Raw genomic sequence first — 20207 nt, forward strand, 5'->3', positions numbered from 1 at the left:
TGACTACACAACACAAAGCTTTATGCCTCACATGGGCCTATCAACACCGACACTGGCGTGTTGATGACTGGAAACATGTTGCCTGGCCGGACAAGTCTCATTTCAAATTGTATCAAGCGGATGTACGTGTATGGATATTGAGACAACCTCATGATCCATGGACCCTGCATGTTAGCAGGGGACTGTACAAGCTGTCTGACCACCTGCATCCATTCATGTCCATTGTGCATTCCAATGGAATTGGGCAACTCCAGTAGGACAATGTGACACCCTACACATCCAGAATTGCTACAGAATGGCTCCAGGAACACTCTTCTGAGTTTAAACACTTCTGCTGGCCACCAAACTGCCCAGACATGAACATTATTGAGCATATCTGGGATCCCTTGCAATGTGCTGTTCAGAAGAGAACTCCACCCACTCGTACTCTTACAGATTTATGGACAGCCCTGTAGGATTCATGATATCAGTTCCCTCCAGCACTACTTCAGACATTAGTCGAGTCTGTGCCATGTCATGTTGGGGCACTTCTGCATGCTTGTGGGGGCCCTACACAATGTTGGGCGGGTGTACCAGTTTCTTTGGCTCTTCAGTGTATGTTGCTGTATTAATGACTTCAGGTGACAATTTACTTTGGAAAATTTGTGTGGGTATATTCAAACAGACTGAATGGAAAAATCAAAAGGAACCTGACAAATCAACAACAGATTACAATGATATTCTAAAACATACAAAATTTTGAAAATTAATGACTTGATTTGCTTGTGAGACTAATGGTACCTTACAGTAAAGCTCACATCCAGTTCATCAGATTTTCATTCTGATGAACTGTATAATACTGGGTAGCAACATCCAGTTCATCAGATTTTCATTCTGATGAACTCTATAATACTGGGTAGCAAACAGAGACTTGTAATATAGAATTTGAGCAGTTCAGCCAAAGTTTTTACTTCACTCAGCACACAATGCAGACTTACAGTGTTTCCCACCAACCAAATTTGAAATCACAGATTCCCCAAATCTGCAATCAATTTTGACATGTGACCAATGTTTAGCACTCCCAAGAAGTTCCAGTAGCCTAAAAATGATATTCATTACCCCACACCCACTAACTTTATCAATTTGAGTGAGCTTTGGCCTCGTGGGCTGTGCTTGACTTTTCAGCTCAAGTGCAGAAGATGGGCCAATGACAGACACCTTTTGATCAAAAACGCTTACTGGCATTCAACTTATGGTCTACGAGACAAATGGTTGGTATTGACTGTTTATGGGGCTAGGTGGCAATGTTGCTCAATGTGGCATACTGTGCCCCAGTTGCTGTGCCTCACATACTCTAGTGGCAAAAATAAATATTGCAACATTATGAAGTTTCTGACAGTACGCATAAATTTATTTACAGTAAATGCTTTAATACACAAACTTGAAAAACTGAGAAAAGCTATTACATATATAATATGCTGACATATCCTAGTCATTTGATATACTTGACATCAGAAATACAAATTATTTTTTTCAATATTGTCAAGCATTCATTGTTTTCCTTTTTGTTGTTACATATTTCCATTCTTAACTTCTTCTACAATGGGCAACAGAGTAATTAATCAGTATATTAATAATTATAATCTGAAAGAAGTATACACAATATGATAATCAGTCAACAGCAAGCTCTCATCTTAAATTACAGAGAGTGCTGCACGTACAGCAATGGAAAACATCAATTCACATTGCCATCATAATCTGATTTTAAAAGTTTTTTCTGTACTGTTTGAGCTTTGCTAGCATTGACCTAGGTTTCATCTAGCCACAGAAAACTTTTGAATATCATACTACGATCCTCCACAGCAACCTACAACCACCATGCAACAACATATGTCCTTGAAATTAATATTTTATGTCCATTAATAAGTGAATAGCAGCAGGCCATATCTTTGATCACTGTATACAATGTAAATGTGCTGATTTTAAAGAGATCAGCTTTCAAAAGCTACACAAAGAACAGGATTTTCCCAAAAGTGTGCTTCTTCCTTAGCAGATTTTTTTCTGGTGTCTGCAGCCTTGTGTCACTCTGATCACAATCTATATTGTAGAGTTCTTTCCCTATCATTATGGACGTGCTTTTGTTTATTTTCAAAGCTCTGTGGTCCTCTTTACAACCTGAGCAACAGGAAATGAGGTTCCATCTTCTTTGTCTCAAATTACTCCCTCACAATGAGAACACAAAATTGTGGGTTTGGTTGAACAGCACACTTTTTTCCCTCTCTTTCATTTTAGGCATTGGGCTTGCACCATACTGGACATGGTCCAAACACATATGCATGTTTGTTTTGCAGCTTGGCTCTTGTTACCCGCTCAAATGCTGTGCATCACTGGCCAGCTTCCTGTGGTCGCTAAGCAATGAAACAGCACTACTGAGCTGACAGTAAAAAAGAATCCTACAGTATACAGAATAGTTGATCAGAGATGGGTCACTTTTGTGTGAGCCACCTCCCTAACAGCATTTCCCTAACAGCACATAAAATTTTATGATCTTGATATATGCAGAAGTACTAAATTCAGTTGTTACAACTGAAGTGCACTCTTTAATACCAAAGTTTTAGTACCGAGTCATGTTAACGCATTATAATTTTTTTTTTTTTCTTTTGACTTTCTCTTATAACCCTGGCATGGCTTATACTAACTTGAACAGAATTCAACACATTTTTCACAGCTATTGGCTTGCTATCAACTTTTTTAGTACTAAAATACAAATATACAGGTCACATTTAAACTAGTTGTCACTGCTGCAGAGGCCCACTTTATGACTTACAAAGCCAAGTAATAAATCTATGCTATCTTTCTTCTTTATACAGTATAACTCAAAATACCACCAATGTAAACTTTCTTTTTTACTGCATGATTATTTATTATTTGATTTATAATCATCTCCTAAAATAATACTTAGAAATCTCTCATTAGTACAAAAATCCTCAAGGAATTCCTCCTTCAAATTCCATGTCTTACCAATGTCTCTACTCTCTAAACAATCAAAATCTAATAAAATTAAAACTATGGAGCATGTACAATTTAACTGATTGCATATGAGTACTTGCTTAAGTTAAAACAAGAATTATTACCATATAACAGCATGAGCATACTGCGAGGAACTGGAAGTGCATCTTGATTTATAAGTTTCTCTGCTATCAAAGTTGCACAGGATGCAACAGTTTCAACTGTTTTCGAAGTATTCTTCCAATCCCAGTCTGGGTCTAAAGGTCTATGGTCAATAACTTCTGCCACATGTGACTTCAGCCATAGATCCCTCTCTGATAAAGTATGCTGGTCAACTAATATGACTTTCAAATGTGTAGATGACTTGATATGTTTGAGGTCTATTGTATCCCTGCAATGAAACGAAAATTTCACTCACAGAAGAACAAAGGCACAAGTAACTTTCAATCCACAAGATACAAAAGTAGACAGACATTCAAGTTAATTAAGAATGTTTTTTTAACAGGTAATCAAAATCATGACATGGTGAACAGAATGTTTGTTTATACTCAAAATAATTTTGGTAGATAGATACATGAAATACCTGTGATGTTTCTAATGCAATTAATGATTGAAGTAGGCCTTCCAAAAATGCATTGCTTGTGTCAGTTAAATGGTAAATTAAGAAATATATATTAATTGGCTTTTCTATCAATGTGAAAGTCAAGTAATGAAGACTATGAGTTGTATGGAGGAAGCTAAATAGCATTTACTTACCAAATACTGTGTAAGTTTGTATATTGTGAGGTTTCAGAAACAATGACTCCTCTCATTAGGAGCAATGTAAAAGGTGTAAGAAAGTGCTATAACCAATAGACAAAAGGATAAGTCACTTAGAACCCCTGGCCAAGAGATATAAAGTGTAAAGGGTAGGGGTTGAAAGTAGTAACGGAGAATGGTTCCCCCTTAGGGATATGGCAGCAAGAGAGGGGAAGAAAACCAATGTGCACTCTGTTTGCATACCGGGGGGAGTCATTCCAGATGTGGAAAGGGTCCTTCCGGATGCCATGAAGGGTACAGGGTGCACCCATCTGCAGGTGGTCGCTCATGTCGGCACCAATGATGTGTGTCGCTATGGATCCGAGGAAATCCTCTCTGGCTTCCAGCGGCTATCTGATTTGGTGAAGACTGACAGTCTCGCTAGCGGGATGAAAGCAGAGCTCACCATCTGCAGCATCGTCGACAGGACTGACTGCGGACCTTTGGTACAGAGCTGAGTGGAGCGTCTGAATCAGAGGCTGAGACGGTTCTGCGACAGTGTGGGCTGCAGATTCCTCGACTTGCGCCATAGGGTGGTGGGGTTTCGGGTTCCGCTGGATAGGTCAGGAGTCCACTACACGCAACAAGCGGCTACACGGGTAGCAGGGGTTGTGTGGCGTGGGCTGGGCGGTTTTTTAGGTTAGATGGACTTGGGCAAGTACAGAAAGGGCAACAGCCTCAACGGGTGCAGGGCAAAGTCAGGACATGCGGAGACCAAGCAGCAATCGGTATTGTAATTGTAAACTGTCAAAGCTGCGTTGGTAAAGTACCAGAACTTCAAGCGCTGATAGAAAGCACCGAAGCCGAAATCGTTATAGGTACAGAAAGCTGGTTGAAGCCAGAGATAAATTCTGCCGAAATTTTTACAAAGGTACAGACGGTGTTTAAAAGGATAGAGTGCATGCAACCGGTGGTGGAGTGTTCGGCGCTGTTAGTAGTAGTTTATCCTGTAGTGAAATAGAAGTGGATAGTTCCTGTGAATTATTATGGATGGAGGTTACACTCAACAACCGAGCTAGGTTAATAATTGGCTCCTTTTACCGACCTCCAGACACAGCAGCATTAGTGGCAGAACAACTGAGAGAAAATTTGGAATACATTTCACATAAATTTTCTCAGCATGTTATAGTCTTAGGTGGAGATTTCAATTTACCAGATATAGACTGGGACACTCAGATGTTTAGGACGGGTGGTAGGGACAGAGCATCGAGTGACATTATACTGAGTGCACTATCCGAAAATTACCTCGAGCAATTAAACAGAGAACCGACTCGTGGAGATAACATCTTGGACCTACTGATAACAAACAGACCCGAACTTTTTGACTCTGTATGTACAGAACAGGGAATCAGTGATCATAAGGCCGTTGCAGCATCCCTGAATATGGAAGTTAGTAGGAATATAAAAAAAGGGAGGAAGGTTTATCTGTTTAGCAAGAGTAATAGAAGGCAGATTTCAGACTACCTAACAGATCAAAACGAAAATTTCTGTTCCGACACTGACAATGTTGAGTGTTTATGGAAAAAGTTCAAGGCAATCGTAAAATGCGTTTTATACAGGTACGTGCCGAGTAAAACTGTGAGGGACGGGAAAAACCCACCGTGGTACAACAACAAAGTTAGGAAACTACTGCGAAAGCAAAGAGAGCTTCACTCTAAGTTTAAACGCAGCCAAAACCTCTCAGACAAACAGAAGCTAAACGATGTCAAAGTTAGCGTAAGGAGGGCTATGCGTGAAGCGTTCAGTGAATTCGAAAGTAAAATTCTATGTACCGACTTGACAGAAAATCCTAGGAAGTTCTGGTCTTACATTAAATCAGTAAGTGGCTCGAAACAACATATCCAGACACTCCGGGATGATTATGGCATTGAAACAGAGGATGACACGCGTAAAGCTGAAATACTAAACACCTTTTTCCAAAGCTGTTTCACAGAGGAAGACCGCACTGCAGTTCCTTCTCTAAATCCTCGCACAAACGAAAAAATGGCTGACATCGAAATAAGTGTCCAAGGAATAGAAAAGCAACAGAAATCACTCAACAGAGGAAAGTCCACTGGACTTGACGGGATACCAGTTCGATTCTACACAGAGTACGTGAAAGAACTTGCCCCCCTTCTAACAGTCGTGTACCGCAAGTCTCTAGAGGAACGGAAGGTTCCAAATGATTGGAAAAGAGCACAGGTAGTCCCAGTCTTCAAGAAGGGTCGTTGAGCAGATGTGCAAAACTATAGACCTATATCTCTGACGTCGATCTGTTGTAGAATTTTAGAACATGTTTTTTGTTCGAGTATCATGTCGTTTTTGGAAACCCAGAATCTACTCTGTAGGAATCAACATGGATTCTGGAAACAGCGATCGTGTGAGACCCAACTCGCTTTATTTGTTCATGAGACCCAGAAAATATTAGATACAGGCTCCCAGGTAGATGCTATTTTTCTTGACTTCCGTAAGGCGTTCGATACAGTTCCGCACTGTCGCCTGATAAACAAAGTAAGAGCCTACGGAATATCAGACCAGCTGTGTGGCTGGATTGAAGAGTTTTTAGCAAACAGAACACAGTATGTTGTTATCAATGGACAGACGTCTACAGACGTTAAGGTAATCTCTGGCGTGCCACAGGGGAGTGTTATGGGACCATTGCTTTTCACAATATATATAAATGACCTAGTAGATAGTGTCAGAAGTTCCATGCGGCTTTTCGCGGATGATGCTGTAGTATACAGAGAAGTTGCAGCATTAGAAAATTGTAGCGAAATGCAGGAAGATCTGCAGCGGATAGGCACTTGGTGCAGGGAGTGGCAACTGACCCTTAACATAGACAAATGTAATGTATTGCGAATACATAGAAAGAAGGATCCTTTATTGTATGATTATATGATAGTGGAACAAACACTGGTAGCAGTTACTTCTGTAAAATATCTGGGAGTATGCGTGTGGAACGATTTGAAGTGGAATGATCATATAAAATTAATTGTTGGTAAGGCGGGTACCAGGTTGAGATTCATTGGGAGAGTCCTTAGAAAATGTAGTCCATCAACAAAGGAGGTGGCTTACAAAACACTCGTTCGACCTATACTTGAGTATTGCTCATCAGTGTGGGATCCGTACCAGATCGGGTTGACGGAGGAGATAGAGAAGATCCAAAGAAGAGCGGCGCGTTTCGTCACAGGGTTATTTGGTAACCGTGATAGCGTTACGGAGATGTTTAACAAACTCAAGTGGCAGACTCTGCAAGAGAGGTGCTCTGCATCGCGGTGTAGCTTGCTCGCCAGGTTTCGAGAGGGTGCGTTTCTGGATGAGGTATCGAATATATTGCTTCCCCCTACTTATACCTCCTGAGGAGATCACGAATGTAAAATTAGAGAGATTAGAGCACGCACGGAGGCTTTCAGACAGTCATTCTTCCCGCGAACCATACGCGACTGGAACAGGAAAGGGAGGTAATGACAATGGCACGTAAAGTGCCCTCCGCCACACACCGTTGGGTGGCTTGCGGAGTATAAATGTAGATGTAGATGTAGATGTCAACAAAGGGCCTTCCATTTTGAGTCTTTCAGATGTTTTCAAATAAGTGTTTGTGTTTGCTGTTTGTATTTCACTGGCTAGAATATAATTGCTGCATACTAGTGTAAGTGTTGTTTGTTTGTATGCAGTCTGGTAAAGTTTTTAAGTCCAGACACTGTTAGCATTGATAGACAAGTTGATAAAGAGTGGTGAAACTGTTGAAGTTTTCCTGTTATGTTGAACTAGCAACAAAAATGCCATTCCAGTAGTTTACTAATGCCAGAATGACTTGCATAAGTGGCTCAATGAAGCACAGAAATATAATTGTGGCACTGGCCACAGTAAATGGAAACTACCTGTAAGGCCAAAAGCAAAAGGTTGTATTGATAATCATCAATCATTGTTAATGTGACTGATTTCAATTGCAGATACACTTCTGAGAGAGTGAGAGAGAGAGAGAGTCAGCTTTGATAAGAGTTCTTTGATCCATGGAACAGGGAAAATGTCAACAACAGATTGCATGCACATCATAGCCTTGAGATCACCACACAGACAGAGCTTGTCATTTAGATCTTCTTTTACTGGCAGAGGCATTGTCCTTGAATTTAAAGACATTTTTTCAGTTACCCATTGATAACAGTCTAGTTAATTTTTAACGAGCCCTTTAATATGAGGGCATGCTGAAAAGTGAGAAAACTCTTGAAGCTTTTTAAATAAAACAAACACTGTTCACATTCTACATCTTTATTCTTCACATCTACATATTTATTTCACAACAGTCACCCAAGTGACAAACACATTTCTCCCAACAAGAGACCAATATGTTGATACAATCACTGATGAGTGTTTGACTTTCTTGATGGAGCCACAACCTTACCTCTGCTTGCAGTGCTTCCTTAAATTTTGGAAACAGACAAAAATAGGATGGGGCCAAGTCGGGACTGTATGTTGGATGAATGATGACAGTGAACTCAAGGCACTGGATTGTTATAGATATCCCTGCACTTGTATGTGGTCTAGCATTGTCACACTGAAGGAGGTGCTCCGTGTATGTACAAATAACTCAATTATATATGTCTAATGCGCTGAGATGGTTACCTTACACACTACCATGCTAGTGGCAGAGGGCTGGAAATAAGTGGACAATGTTAATAACATTCGTTTTCACATAAGAATTCGGAGGTAGTACTTTTTGGCATGCCTTCATACAAAGAGATTAAGCTGAGCTTAACATAACTTTGGAACTGCCATCAACTTCACTGTAGTAAGTCCTTGGAAATTATTGGCACAGCCAAGTTCAAATGAAAGACAACTGTGAACACTTGGCAAATACCAGAAGCTGGCAGCAACCTGAAGGCTGGTTTGAAAGTCATAGTGTTTTAATTAGCATGGACCAACCTACTGGAGTTTGTATGCTGTTGCCTTTTCCAATCTTTGAATTGACTTGTCCAGCCAGTTATAGGAGGACCTAAATTTTTACATGGACTCTGAACCATGATGCATTTTGGCATTTTTCACATTAACAAACACTGCCAGATGTGAAACAAATGATAAATGACAAATAACAATTTTAGAATTGACAGGGATCAAATCTGAGACCTTTGGATCTGAAATATGGCACTTCACCACTGAAGCCCAGTGACACATTTGGCAAATGCCATAGCAGCATGAGAGGGAATGGTGTCTGACAGTTTGAGGTTGCATTTCTTCATTGTGAATTAAAACATGGAGAAAAAATAAGCTTGTTACTCATTTAGTACATCAGCAATATAAAGAGCAGCAAACTTCACTGTGTTACAATGTTTTTTGTTATGATTTTGCCATAAAACCAGAATGCATTATATATAGGGGGGAGAGAGCAGATTTTCTCATTGTACCTGTCTGCAACTCAGTACCTCCTCATGTGGTGACAAGCAGTCAAGCCTTTCCACATTATGTTATTCCATCCTGGTCTTTCCAATGCTTGGCTTTATTTACTATTTTAGTTGCTTTCCAATTCCACAATCAGGTATATTGGCAATTATGCAAGATGTATTCATAAAGTAAGCTTCCCTGGGATTGTGAACGAAACTCAAAACACAGCTGAACTGTAAGATTTAATGAAATAGATACAAGAAGTGTTGAGCAATTTTTCAGCATATTCACCACCAGAATTCAGACATTTGTCATACTGTGTTGTGACATAATGGGATACCAAACACTTGAATGAAAACTTTAATGCCTGGGAATCTATGCAAGGTCCACCTGTGAGCTGTTTATTCAACTAATATTTTGCACTAAGGTGGGCAAATGCAGAGTGGCAACCCATGGTCTAGAGTAGTACTACAACTATAGTAAAAGTCTGCTAGATGGATGTACTTGCATTTTGTAAGGTTGAGTTATCTAAACGATACTCCGTGATAAAAGTATTTTCATTGTATTATCAGCAACAAGATGCGTAAATGCTTTGTGAGATGTCGCAGCCACTTTTTAATGCACTCAAAACCAGATATTAGTCTTGACCACTATGTTTATTAATTTTATATTGCCTTACATATTTTGCCCTTATTCCATTCTCAGAGGCTGTGCTAGAGAAATACATGGATGGGTATCAGTAAAAATATGTTTGTACAATTACATAATATTGTACTTCACACAATCGAAAGATGTAAGCACTCAGTGAAAAACACTGATAATACACAAGAAATGCACATTGTAAAAAAGAAAGTTAGAACCCACCAAATATCTAAAACATATTTTTAGATAAAATGAAACTGAACTTATCAAACATGGATACAAAGTTTCTGGTCTACAATAGTTGGTGACATATGGGTGCAAACCGACTCACTGTACACATCAAAGTATTAGGTTAATAAGCCATCAGATGGCAACACTACAGGGTGTGGTCAGTAAGTAGTATAACTGAATTAATTTAAATTCTTTTACTGAACTAACTGGTACAAATCTTTAGTTGGGGATGTCACTTTAGAAGTGCTGGGACATGTGGATAGTTTAGAGAGGAAAGCAGAAGGAAATGGTACAGTAATGAAGCCAAAAGCTGCAGCTGTACGAGAAACTTATCTTTCCAACCTAGTCTTTGATCGTAAGGGGAGTTTATACCCGTGGCATTTATACATGGGTGAGGAATGGTAGAATGGTCAGAAAAAGATAAGCTTTTCGTATGAAGGGCTTCATTAAAGGCGGATAGTTTTAAGTGGGGTTGAGACCTACCATTAAGTTATGAAAATTTTCACAAATTTACAAAAGGGTTCCTTGAAAAGTAGTCATCAGAAGTATATGGATGTAAAGACGACATTTACAAAGGCACTGTTAAATCTATGAAAGAATATTGTGAACATTTGACTAAAGAGTTGAAGTATTCAGAGCAATCATTGGATGACACTGATTTGATAGACAATTTGATGGAACACTTACCTGTGAGCAAGAGGTGTTATATACTATCCAATAATAGAGGAACACCACAGAACACAATGCCCATTAAAGTCCCCTAAAAGCGGCAATGGACATCAAGATGATGTGTTAGGACATCACTGGCAGTGGGCTCATGGGGCAGTAGGTACACAGATCACATTGTGACAGCAATATGGGCCACTATCTGATCAACAACCACTTGTAGCATTGTGGTTACAGGCACAGGTGAGAAGTGGAATGCGTCAGTGATGAACATTGCTACACCACCTTTCACCCTGACACAGCTAAAGTCACCTTTTCCATGGTGCTGATAGCCACCAAATACAAGCATGTCAGTCTGTTTAAAATTCAATCATATGCCACTGGAGTAGAGAAGAAGAAAACGAGAATATAGTAGATAATGAAGGGAGTAGGGGAGATAGTAGTAACAACAACATTGATAACAATGAAGAAAGTAGTGATGAAAGTTCTGAAGGAGAGCCTGAATTATATGTTTGGGATGAGTCTATGATGCAACAGGTTGTGGCTGAAGGGTGGATAGGTAATGAAGTTGCAGATGAGAGCTTGGGTGTTGCAGAACTATTCAGTCCCTAAAAAAATAATTCTGAAGATGAGAAGAGGAAGTTTGTGTTTTTGTGGTTTGTACAAGGAAGGATGAGATAAACAGGGATAGAAGTAGAATGTTGTAAAGTAGAAATAAAAGAACTGAATGCTATGAGAAAAGGGCTGAAGATTCACTTGTACAAGGTTGGGAAGGTGAATGGTGACCCAAGAAGATATAGAAAAGCATTTACTGCAGAAGAAGGATGGTGAAGAAAATGAGACTGTAGGGAAACCATTAGTATGGGTGGACATGTGCAGGATAAAATTAAAAGCTTTAATAGATAATGTGTGTGAGATCAGTGCAATTCACGAACATTCAATTGAACTGTTGAAGGATATTGAGGGTATGGTTCAAGTACTAGTGTCAGGCTTGAAGATAGTTGGAACTATTAGGACACTGAGTAAGCCCATTACGAAGCGAGTGACAGCACAGTTTACTTTAGAAGGAATACCACTGGAACACTGGTTGCTGATGATCCCTAGACTGTGCATGGAAATTGTCCTTGATTTGGACTGGCTAGTTGAATATGAACAAAAAATAAATTTTGAAGGATGTTCATTAAAACTGAAGATTGAAGAGACAAGTGTAATAGTAAAATTTCAAGAACTTTTGCTTCAAGAAGAGCCTTTAGTAGGTCACCTGAGAACAGTCATTCTTGGTGGAGAAGTAATGTCAAATAATCTACACATAGGGTATGATTGGGGTCAACAAAAGGAGGAGGAAAACAATGATGAGACTATCTTAAATAGAACAAAGGAAGTACAAGGGGTAACAGAGCAGCAACAACATCAGTTGACACAAGTGTTGTAGACAAACAGAACAGTACGGTATTTTCAGAAAAACCTGGAAGGGTTTTGAATTTTGAATGCAAATTGGCTGGCAAACCACATGAAACATTTTTCATCACACCCTACCCAATACCAATTGCCCGTAGAGAGGCAGTAACAATTGAACTTCACGGGATGAAACAATGGGATGTTACAGTAAGGAATGAGAGTGATTACAAAAACACTCTCATAACAGTGAAGAAGAAAGATGACTGAGCGAGGGGGTCATAGATGCTCAGATGTTGAACAGCATAGTCAAAGAGCAAACTGATAGACATGAAAATATAGACAAACTACTCAGATTTAATCACGTTAAATATATAGCCAGCCTTGATTCCAATATGAGTTACTGAGAGGCTCCTTTAGCTAAGAAGTATGTTAAATACACAGGTTTTCTTTTTCAAGGCAAATGAAACCAGTACAAAGGAGTACCCTTTGGGTTGAATGTTTCAGTCTCAGTGTTCATATGAGCTTTAGATATACAGGGGGCAGAACTGAGCACTAAAGTAATTGTATATGTAAGTGATCTACTTCTTACCACTGAGAAGTGGAAGACACATTGTCAGTTATTAAATTATGCATTTCAAGCTTCAGTGACACAGGACATCTTCTGAGGGCTGTAAAACATGCAAACATGAAGTTAGACCCAGGAAAATTATAAGTCAGCGACTGAAAAGACTAGTAAGGGAAGGCAAAAGATTCTGTTTTTCATGTAACTAAAACAAGTGACAAAATTAGCGATTTTTCAGAATTAATTAAATGAATGTAAATAATTTAGTTCTTAGAACACAAAGATGAGTTGAACAAGCAGATGTGTACTATTGTGATACTATTGTAAAGAGTAGAATTATTTTTATTGCAGTCAACTTGTAAGTGCATTGTACCTTCTCTTGAACAATAAAGCAGTATGTGCCTGTTGAGTTAAAGATGAGTTAAAGACATAATTTCTTTTAATTTTTGGTAGCAGAAGATAATCTAAAGTTAAGGTCATAAAATTTTCTTGCATTTTTTGGTAAATTTTGATTAATGTTTTCCATTACTGTGTAAAGGATATTATTTGTACTTAAAATATTATGAAAAAGTTTAAATGGTGTCAATACCCAATTAGGCATTTGGTATTAATAGTATGGATAGCCGGTAGAGGTTCTACTTGTTCTTTGTATTTACAAAATAAAATAAAACAACTTGAAGTTAATCTAAAATTGAAAAAAAAAACTGATGTGTTAATGAGACATTTTAGGGTGCTTGTAAGAATAATGTTGTACTTCTATGTTTCATAATTTATATAACATTTGTTTCTCGATATAAATGACATAGATTAATCAATTCATTAAATGTTTTGCCATATGGAGAAACACATAATAAATTACCGGCACATATGACATAATGGGATATCAAATACCTGAATGAGAATTGTAGTGGCTGGGAGTTAGAGTAGTACTGAAACTGTGGTAAACTGTGCTAGATTGATCTACTTGTATTTTATAAAGGTGAGGTATCTCAATGATATTCAGAGGTGAAAGTATTTTCGTTCCATTATTTTGTAAGAAATAATCATTGCTTTGTGGACAATATGTTGAAACAAATGTGTATTCTTCATCTTTTCACTGGTGGCAATTGGTACCATGCATATCTCGACTCACATATTTTGGATGTGTTGGTGCATATGCATTGTTGAGTGGTGTGTGTAATGAATAAATGGCACGAAGAATTTTTCTACTGGCATAGTGGTTTTGATGGATAAATAACAGATGAACCTGAAATGAAGTTAGTGGTCAGCAATTAATAAATTGCCACTGGAGACAAAGAACCTGATTACAACAGCACAGTCCAAGCATCTTAACCACTTGTAAAACAAAGTTGCTTCCAACACCAAAAATGTAACGGCATGCATTGTACATTTATTATTGAAATAGATATAAACCAGTTGCATTACTTTTGGTAAACATGACTCAGTACTGTGTAATATATTCATTGCAACCCCCATTCAACAGTGCTTAAGAACTGAGTAATAACTATTTGACATTGCATTTAGGCAGTATTCTTTTATTGTCACAAACTATTACATTGGTTCATAAGTTTGTAGTGTTTTTTATTTGTGTGTTAGTATTCCAGTTGCTACGGGGTGATTTATTGATTACATTTCTTTATTTGTGGTTCACTGTTCCTACTTGAGATTACATATTGTCAGTTGGAGAGTGTGAGTGGAGCTGTGACTGCTAGAAAATGAAGAGCTAAGTGGAGAATTATGAACATTTCTGACATATTCTTCTGTTTTCTGTTGGAGGAGTGACAGCAGCGAAGGTAGACAGAAACACTTACGCCATGTATGGGGATAATGCCACTGGACAGAGCACGGCAAGAAATGGTTTTTTTCATTTTAAGGAGGATAATTTTGACATTAATGACTCTCCATGTTCAGGAAGACCTTCAGGGTTTCATAACGATGATTTAAATACAGTAATCCACAATGATACATGTCAGTGCACTCAAGAACTGGCAAATGTGAACTGTGATCATTCCACCATCATGTGACATTTGCATGCAATGGGAAAGGTTAAAAACTGGGTGCACAGGTACCGCATGCTCTAAGGCAAAATGACAAACATCAGTGAGTGGTCATATGTGTATCTCTGCTTGCTCATCATCAATCGGCTCGTGAACAACACTGACCGTCCCTATCCTGTATCACTACTGGCGACGTGAAATTCTGTCTGTATACGAACACAAGAAAAAGAATGTAATGGTTGACTCTAAAAACAAGCAGCAACTCCCCGTACAAAGGCCTGTGTGCATCCACAAAAAAACATGTTATGCATCTGGTTGAACAGCAATGGTGTGGTATACCACAAACTGCTTCCCCGAAGTGTAACCATCACTGCTGACATTTATTAACATCTGAGACATCTTACAGATGCAATAAAAGAACGACAACCAGGAAGACTGCATAAAGTGATGCTACTTCACGATAATGCCCGCCTGCATTCTGCCGGACTGAAAAAAAAAGAAAAAAAAAATGCTTTACAGGAGTTGGGTTGGAAACTCTTTCCACACCCATCTTATTCATCTAACCTTGTACCGTCAGATTTTCACCATTTCCATTCTTTGTCAAAGAGCCTTCAAAGAACTTCGTTTCAAGCCAAAAATGCGCTCTGACCATGGCTCAGTGAGTTCTTTGCCTCAAAACTATGTGATTTCTACATTTGCAGAATCTAAAAGTTACCTCATCATTGGCAGACTGTTGTAAATAGAGAACAAGAATATATTATTGAGGACTAAATTCTCTGTTATCGGTATCTGTTGTGTTTATTAAACTTATAGAAAGCTGCCACAAACTTATGCACTGACCTAATAAAATAGGCCATTTTCAGCTTACCTGCTGATTCACATATAGTAAGAGATGCTATTTACGTACATTAATTATGCAGTCAGAAAGCACAGGAAGAGTGTGTGTGTGTGTGTGTGTGTGTGTGTGTGTGTGTGTGTGTGTGTGTGTGTGTGTCTGTGTGTGTGTGTGTGTGTGAGTGAGTGAGTGAGTGAGAGAGAGAGAGAAAGAGAAAAATGTGTGGCAAGCCTAGACAGGAACTGTTCAATCACTAAATAATTACAGTGGAGCTATTACTGCTGCAAACAGAGTTGGAAGGTATCAGTGAGATAAAACTGAAGCAATTAGTACTTTGTCGAAGTGACAAATGTGATGTAACCGGCTCCAACAGTGACATTGAGCTATCACAGCTGTCCAGTATCAGCCTCTACCTCCAGTCCTCACCACAAGTGGTGTCACAATTTGCAAGCAGTCACTGCTAATGGCACTCTCAGAAGAAGACACCAACCCGCAGCACAAGTTGGGTAACTCAGTGGGATCCCATGACCACCGACTGTTTATAACTGTCCTTCCACAGGTCTCAGTGAGCATTCTCTCCTGTAATTGCTCATATGGAACATTCAACTAGCCAGCCATTATTTGTGACAACTTAAGCTTTGATTCCGGACACTGTATGGACTCTGTTTCAGGCTGGCTGCATTGTATTTGTGTTATGCAGAACTTGCAAGTGCTTGTATTAACTTTGTGCCTCTACAGTTTGTCTGTGTATTTTGCCCAATAAATTGTACTCATAACTCCAGACTTCAACAGAATGTTTGATCACTGCTGAATTACATTTACACTTCAGACTCTCGGTTTCCAAAATGTCAACATGTTTTGTAGTGGTGTAATGATGCCATTAGCTCATAGAGGGGTCATTTGATGTGAACAAAGATATATCCTTACTGTACAAGGTATTTTTTATTTTTTCAAAACCCAACTGCTTTTTATTCATAAGTCATTTATTTTATATACAAGAACTGCTACTTAGTTTTCATATGCATTCCCTAATGTTGAATTAGGGAATGATTGTGTGGATTTATAAAATAGATGATTTTCTAAGACTTTACTGGTTTGAGGTCCTTGACATCAACACAATTATCCATTGTAGTATAAAAGTAAATTTTACTATTTTTTAACATTTTCAGTCTAAGTTATTGTTGAAGTAGAAAGAGACTGGCTGGGGCATTATAGTGGGACCAACTTCTGCATCCCTGTTTCTCAGGAGTCTGCCTGCCTGGGACTGGAGCCCAATTGTGACACCCATCTCCAACTCCCTGTCGGTCTGGACACACTGACTCTGATCAGACAGGAATTTCTTGAGGCCCTGGAACAGATGGAAACCACTTGGAGCTAGGTCCAGACTGTAGTGTGGATGCTCAGACACCTAACTGCCGAACATTCGCAGGCGCTCTGTTATCCATCAAGCCATGTGTGACCAAGTGTTACCATGCAGCAAGACAACACCAACACTAAGCATCCTGCACTGATTTTTCTGAACAGCCTCTCTTAATTGCCACATTGTTTGACAGTAATGCTCAGTGTTCACCATGTCATCTTTGGTCAAGAATTCGATGAGAACTTCCCATCCGTCCCAGAACACTTAAGACAGCATTTTCCCTGCTGACACAGTCTTCTTGAATTTTCTTTTCAAATAAAACCACTGTGACACCAATGAACTAACTGCTGTTTTTTTCTGGGGTACTGTGTGCAACCCATGTCTCATCACCTGTGATAATCATGTCCAGAAACTCATCACTGTCATCACAAAATTGCTGCAGAAAGTCAAAGCTGCCCCCATGTGCTTTGCTTTGTGTTCTGGAGCCAGTTGCCTTGGCATCCACCTAGCACATGATTACAAGAACAAGATGTGTCCCATGATAATTTCATGCCACAAGGAGTTCTGCATCCATGGGAACAGACTGGTGAGTTCTGTGGTTGTGAAATGATGATTCTCCATCATGGTTTGATGCACAAGCTTCATGGTCACCTGTAATGATGGTCATGAAAATTTTGTCAACCTGCTGCAAAGTCTCTGCACCAGCAACATGCCATCCACTTGCTCATGAGATTAGGCCCATACACCTGACACAGCTGACGAATTTCAATCAGCGCTTTGTTCTCTTGTATTAAAAACTTTATTAATGACCACACGTTACACATAGCAGGAGCTGGAATACAAGCCTGTGAGGTCTTTGGCAGTTCCATCAGCATACACTATACGCATCATTACTCTATCGTGTACACACAGTTGCTTCAAGCAATATATGGTTCACTAGCTATGGGACAAGTGGAAAAGTTACTTTATGGATGCACCTTGCTCACAGGAAAAGTAGTATGGTTTCCTTCACTGAAAAAATATCAAAAGCAAAGTCTTCATTCTAGGAATCTAATGATTTTTGTTCTGTCAGTCTGTCAGCATGAGTATATTCAGCACCAAACTTCCATTTCAAGCGATGTTCCCACTGTATGAAAAGGGACTGTCATAAAGCTAACATAAAATGATATTCTGCTACAAAAATTTTCAGATTTCACTTGAAATAACACTTACAGTAGCCATTATTGTTATTTCAAGCAACAAAGAGAGCATTACTTATTTCATGTACTGTTGATTCTTGTTGTAAATATATCACAGCACATGAAACATGTCAGTTTTAAAAGTTCGTTGTGGTTACATGCTATGGGATTATATAAACAGTACTAATGAGTTTCATATTAAAGTATCTGCAGCTTAGATTCTATTAGGGAAAAATAAATTTTGCAGACAAATAAATATTAAAGAAAATTTATTATAGAAAAGTAAATACGTTTCCAATAATAAATAGACCGGATCACAAATAAGGATCTGGGAATGTATCTGAGAGTTACAGGTACATGGCTGCTATACATTATGGTTCAGGAACTCTTTCTGTAGTGTAAAATTACCCTTACAATAGGACCTTAAGTGGCTTTTTAACAAGACCTCATCATCTACTAAATGCTTAATTTGTGAAGGGAGGACATTAAAAACTCTTACAGCCCTTCTGTATCATGCTCAGGTATCATACGGGATGTCTTCTTTTCTACTAACATACAGCCCTTCTGTATCATGCTCAGGTTTCATACTAGATGTCTTCTTTTCTTCTAATATCATGACCAAGATATACACTATTAGGTTTGAAATTGAGCTATTTTCCCTTATGAAAAACATTAGGTAGAATACATATTGTGCAGTGGATGGGAGAATTTCAGGTGCCTTAAAAAGATTTCTGTGTGTGGCTCTAGGGTGGACTCCACCCATGATTCTTATGGCTGTATTCTGTTCATACAGCACTTTTCCAGCTACTGGCTAATTTCCACAAAATTTGATTCCATATGCCGTAACAGCACGAAAAAAACCATAATAAGCAGATTCAATGGCTTTCATATTTCTATTAGAGCAAACACTGCGTAACGCATCAGCTGCAGATTTCAGGCTTTTGCACAGATCAAGGATGTGAGTTGACCAGGTTAATTTGCTGTCAATATGTAAGCCCAGGTATTTTGAACCATCCACCATAGCTATTTGTTGGTCACCTAGCTTTTCTCCTATTTCTTCATCTTTAGAGATTGTATGAAATTGAATATAATTTTTTTACTATAATTAAACAGTAACCAGCTCACAATATTACTAAAAATCTCATTAGCTGACACCTCTAGTCTGCGTAATGAATAATCAGTAAGTAACATAGCATCATCAGCAAAAATAGTTAATTTAAAATATTATTTACAAAAATGTGATTTCATTAATAAAAATAATGAAAAACAGAGGGACCATAAATGAACCCTGAGGCACTACACATGTAAAGGTACCTAATTCTGATGATGTTGAGCAGCTTCTCAACACTGGTGGCTAGCGTTGCTACCTCTGGATCACAGGGTCCTGGGTTGGATTCCTGGCTGAGTTGGGGATTTCCTCTGCCCGGGGGCTGGGTGTTTGTGTTATCCTCATCATTTCATTATTCTCATCCCCACAAACCAAACATCATCACCACCACCATCTCAACTATCCAGTACAACTTGCTGTTTTCCGTTTGAAAGATACTAATCTAGCCACTTCCCTGCTGCACTGGCTGTACCTAGATATGTAGTTCTGTATATAAGTATTTGGCGACTGACCCAGCTGGGCATACACTATCAAAGATTAAAATAAAGTGTCTTTGAAACTACTTCAGTATACACTTGAAAGCCTGCACTGTTGTAGAGAAAGGACTTACAGACAACCTGTCAATTTTGGATAATTAAAGTCTTATGACTTTTTTGAGGATCATCACTGCAAATTTTGAAATATTGCTGTGGACAATTAGTGTCTGAAATGGTATATGGGAGGATTCCAACAAAATACAGTTCAAACTAAATCTTTATGTACTTCCAGAATGGCATCTCAGAACCACTGATAGCTACTGTAATATTTATTTATTTACTGACAATCATTTGGACCATCTTCGAGTCATGTACACCATTACAACATATAAAGGAAGGGTAAATAACAGTGTTTGTTTCTCTTAACAACTATGGTTTATCATCAACCAGTTCAATTGCCTTACACATAGGACCTATACGATTAGAAATTTGTGACTTTCAACATTAAGCACTGATTCATAATAGTGCAGTTTTCTTGTTACAATGCCTTTTTCATAATTTACTGGTATGATGAGTTCACAATGTGTGTGCATCGAGATAGTCAGCTTAG

General features: G+C 38.7%; 1 protein-coding gene across 3 annotated transcripts in view; it reads right to left on the reverse strand.

Moving 5' to 3' along the window:
- Positions 1 to 20207, reverse strand: part of LOC124721952 (exopolyphosphatase PRUNE1-like) — a 146179-nt gene that overhangs the window by 78460 nt on the left and 47512 nt on the right. For all 3 annotated transcript variants that reach the window (XM_047247117.1, XM_047247118.1, XM_047247116.1), the window contains exon 3: positions 3114 to 3379. In XM_047247117.1, coding sequence (XP_047103073.1) covers positions 3114 to 3379 — 266 coding nt within the window. The remainder of the gene's footprint in view (positions 1 to 3113; positions 3380 to 20207) is intronic.

This window comes from Schistocerca piceifrons, chromosome X (assembly GCF_021461385.2).
Source record: "Schistocerca piceifrons isolate TAMUIC-IGC-003096 chromosome X, iqSchPice1.1, whole genome shotgun sequence".
NCBI classification, from domain to species: Eukaryota; Metazoa; Arthropoda; class Insecta; order Orthoptera; family Acrididae; genus Schistocerca; species Schistocerca piceifrons.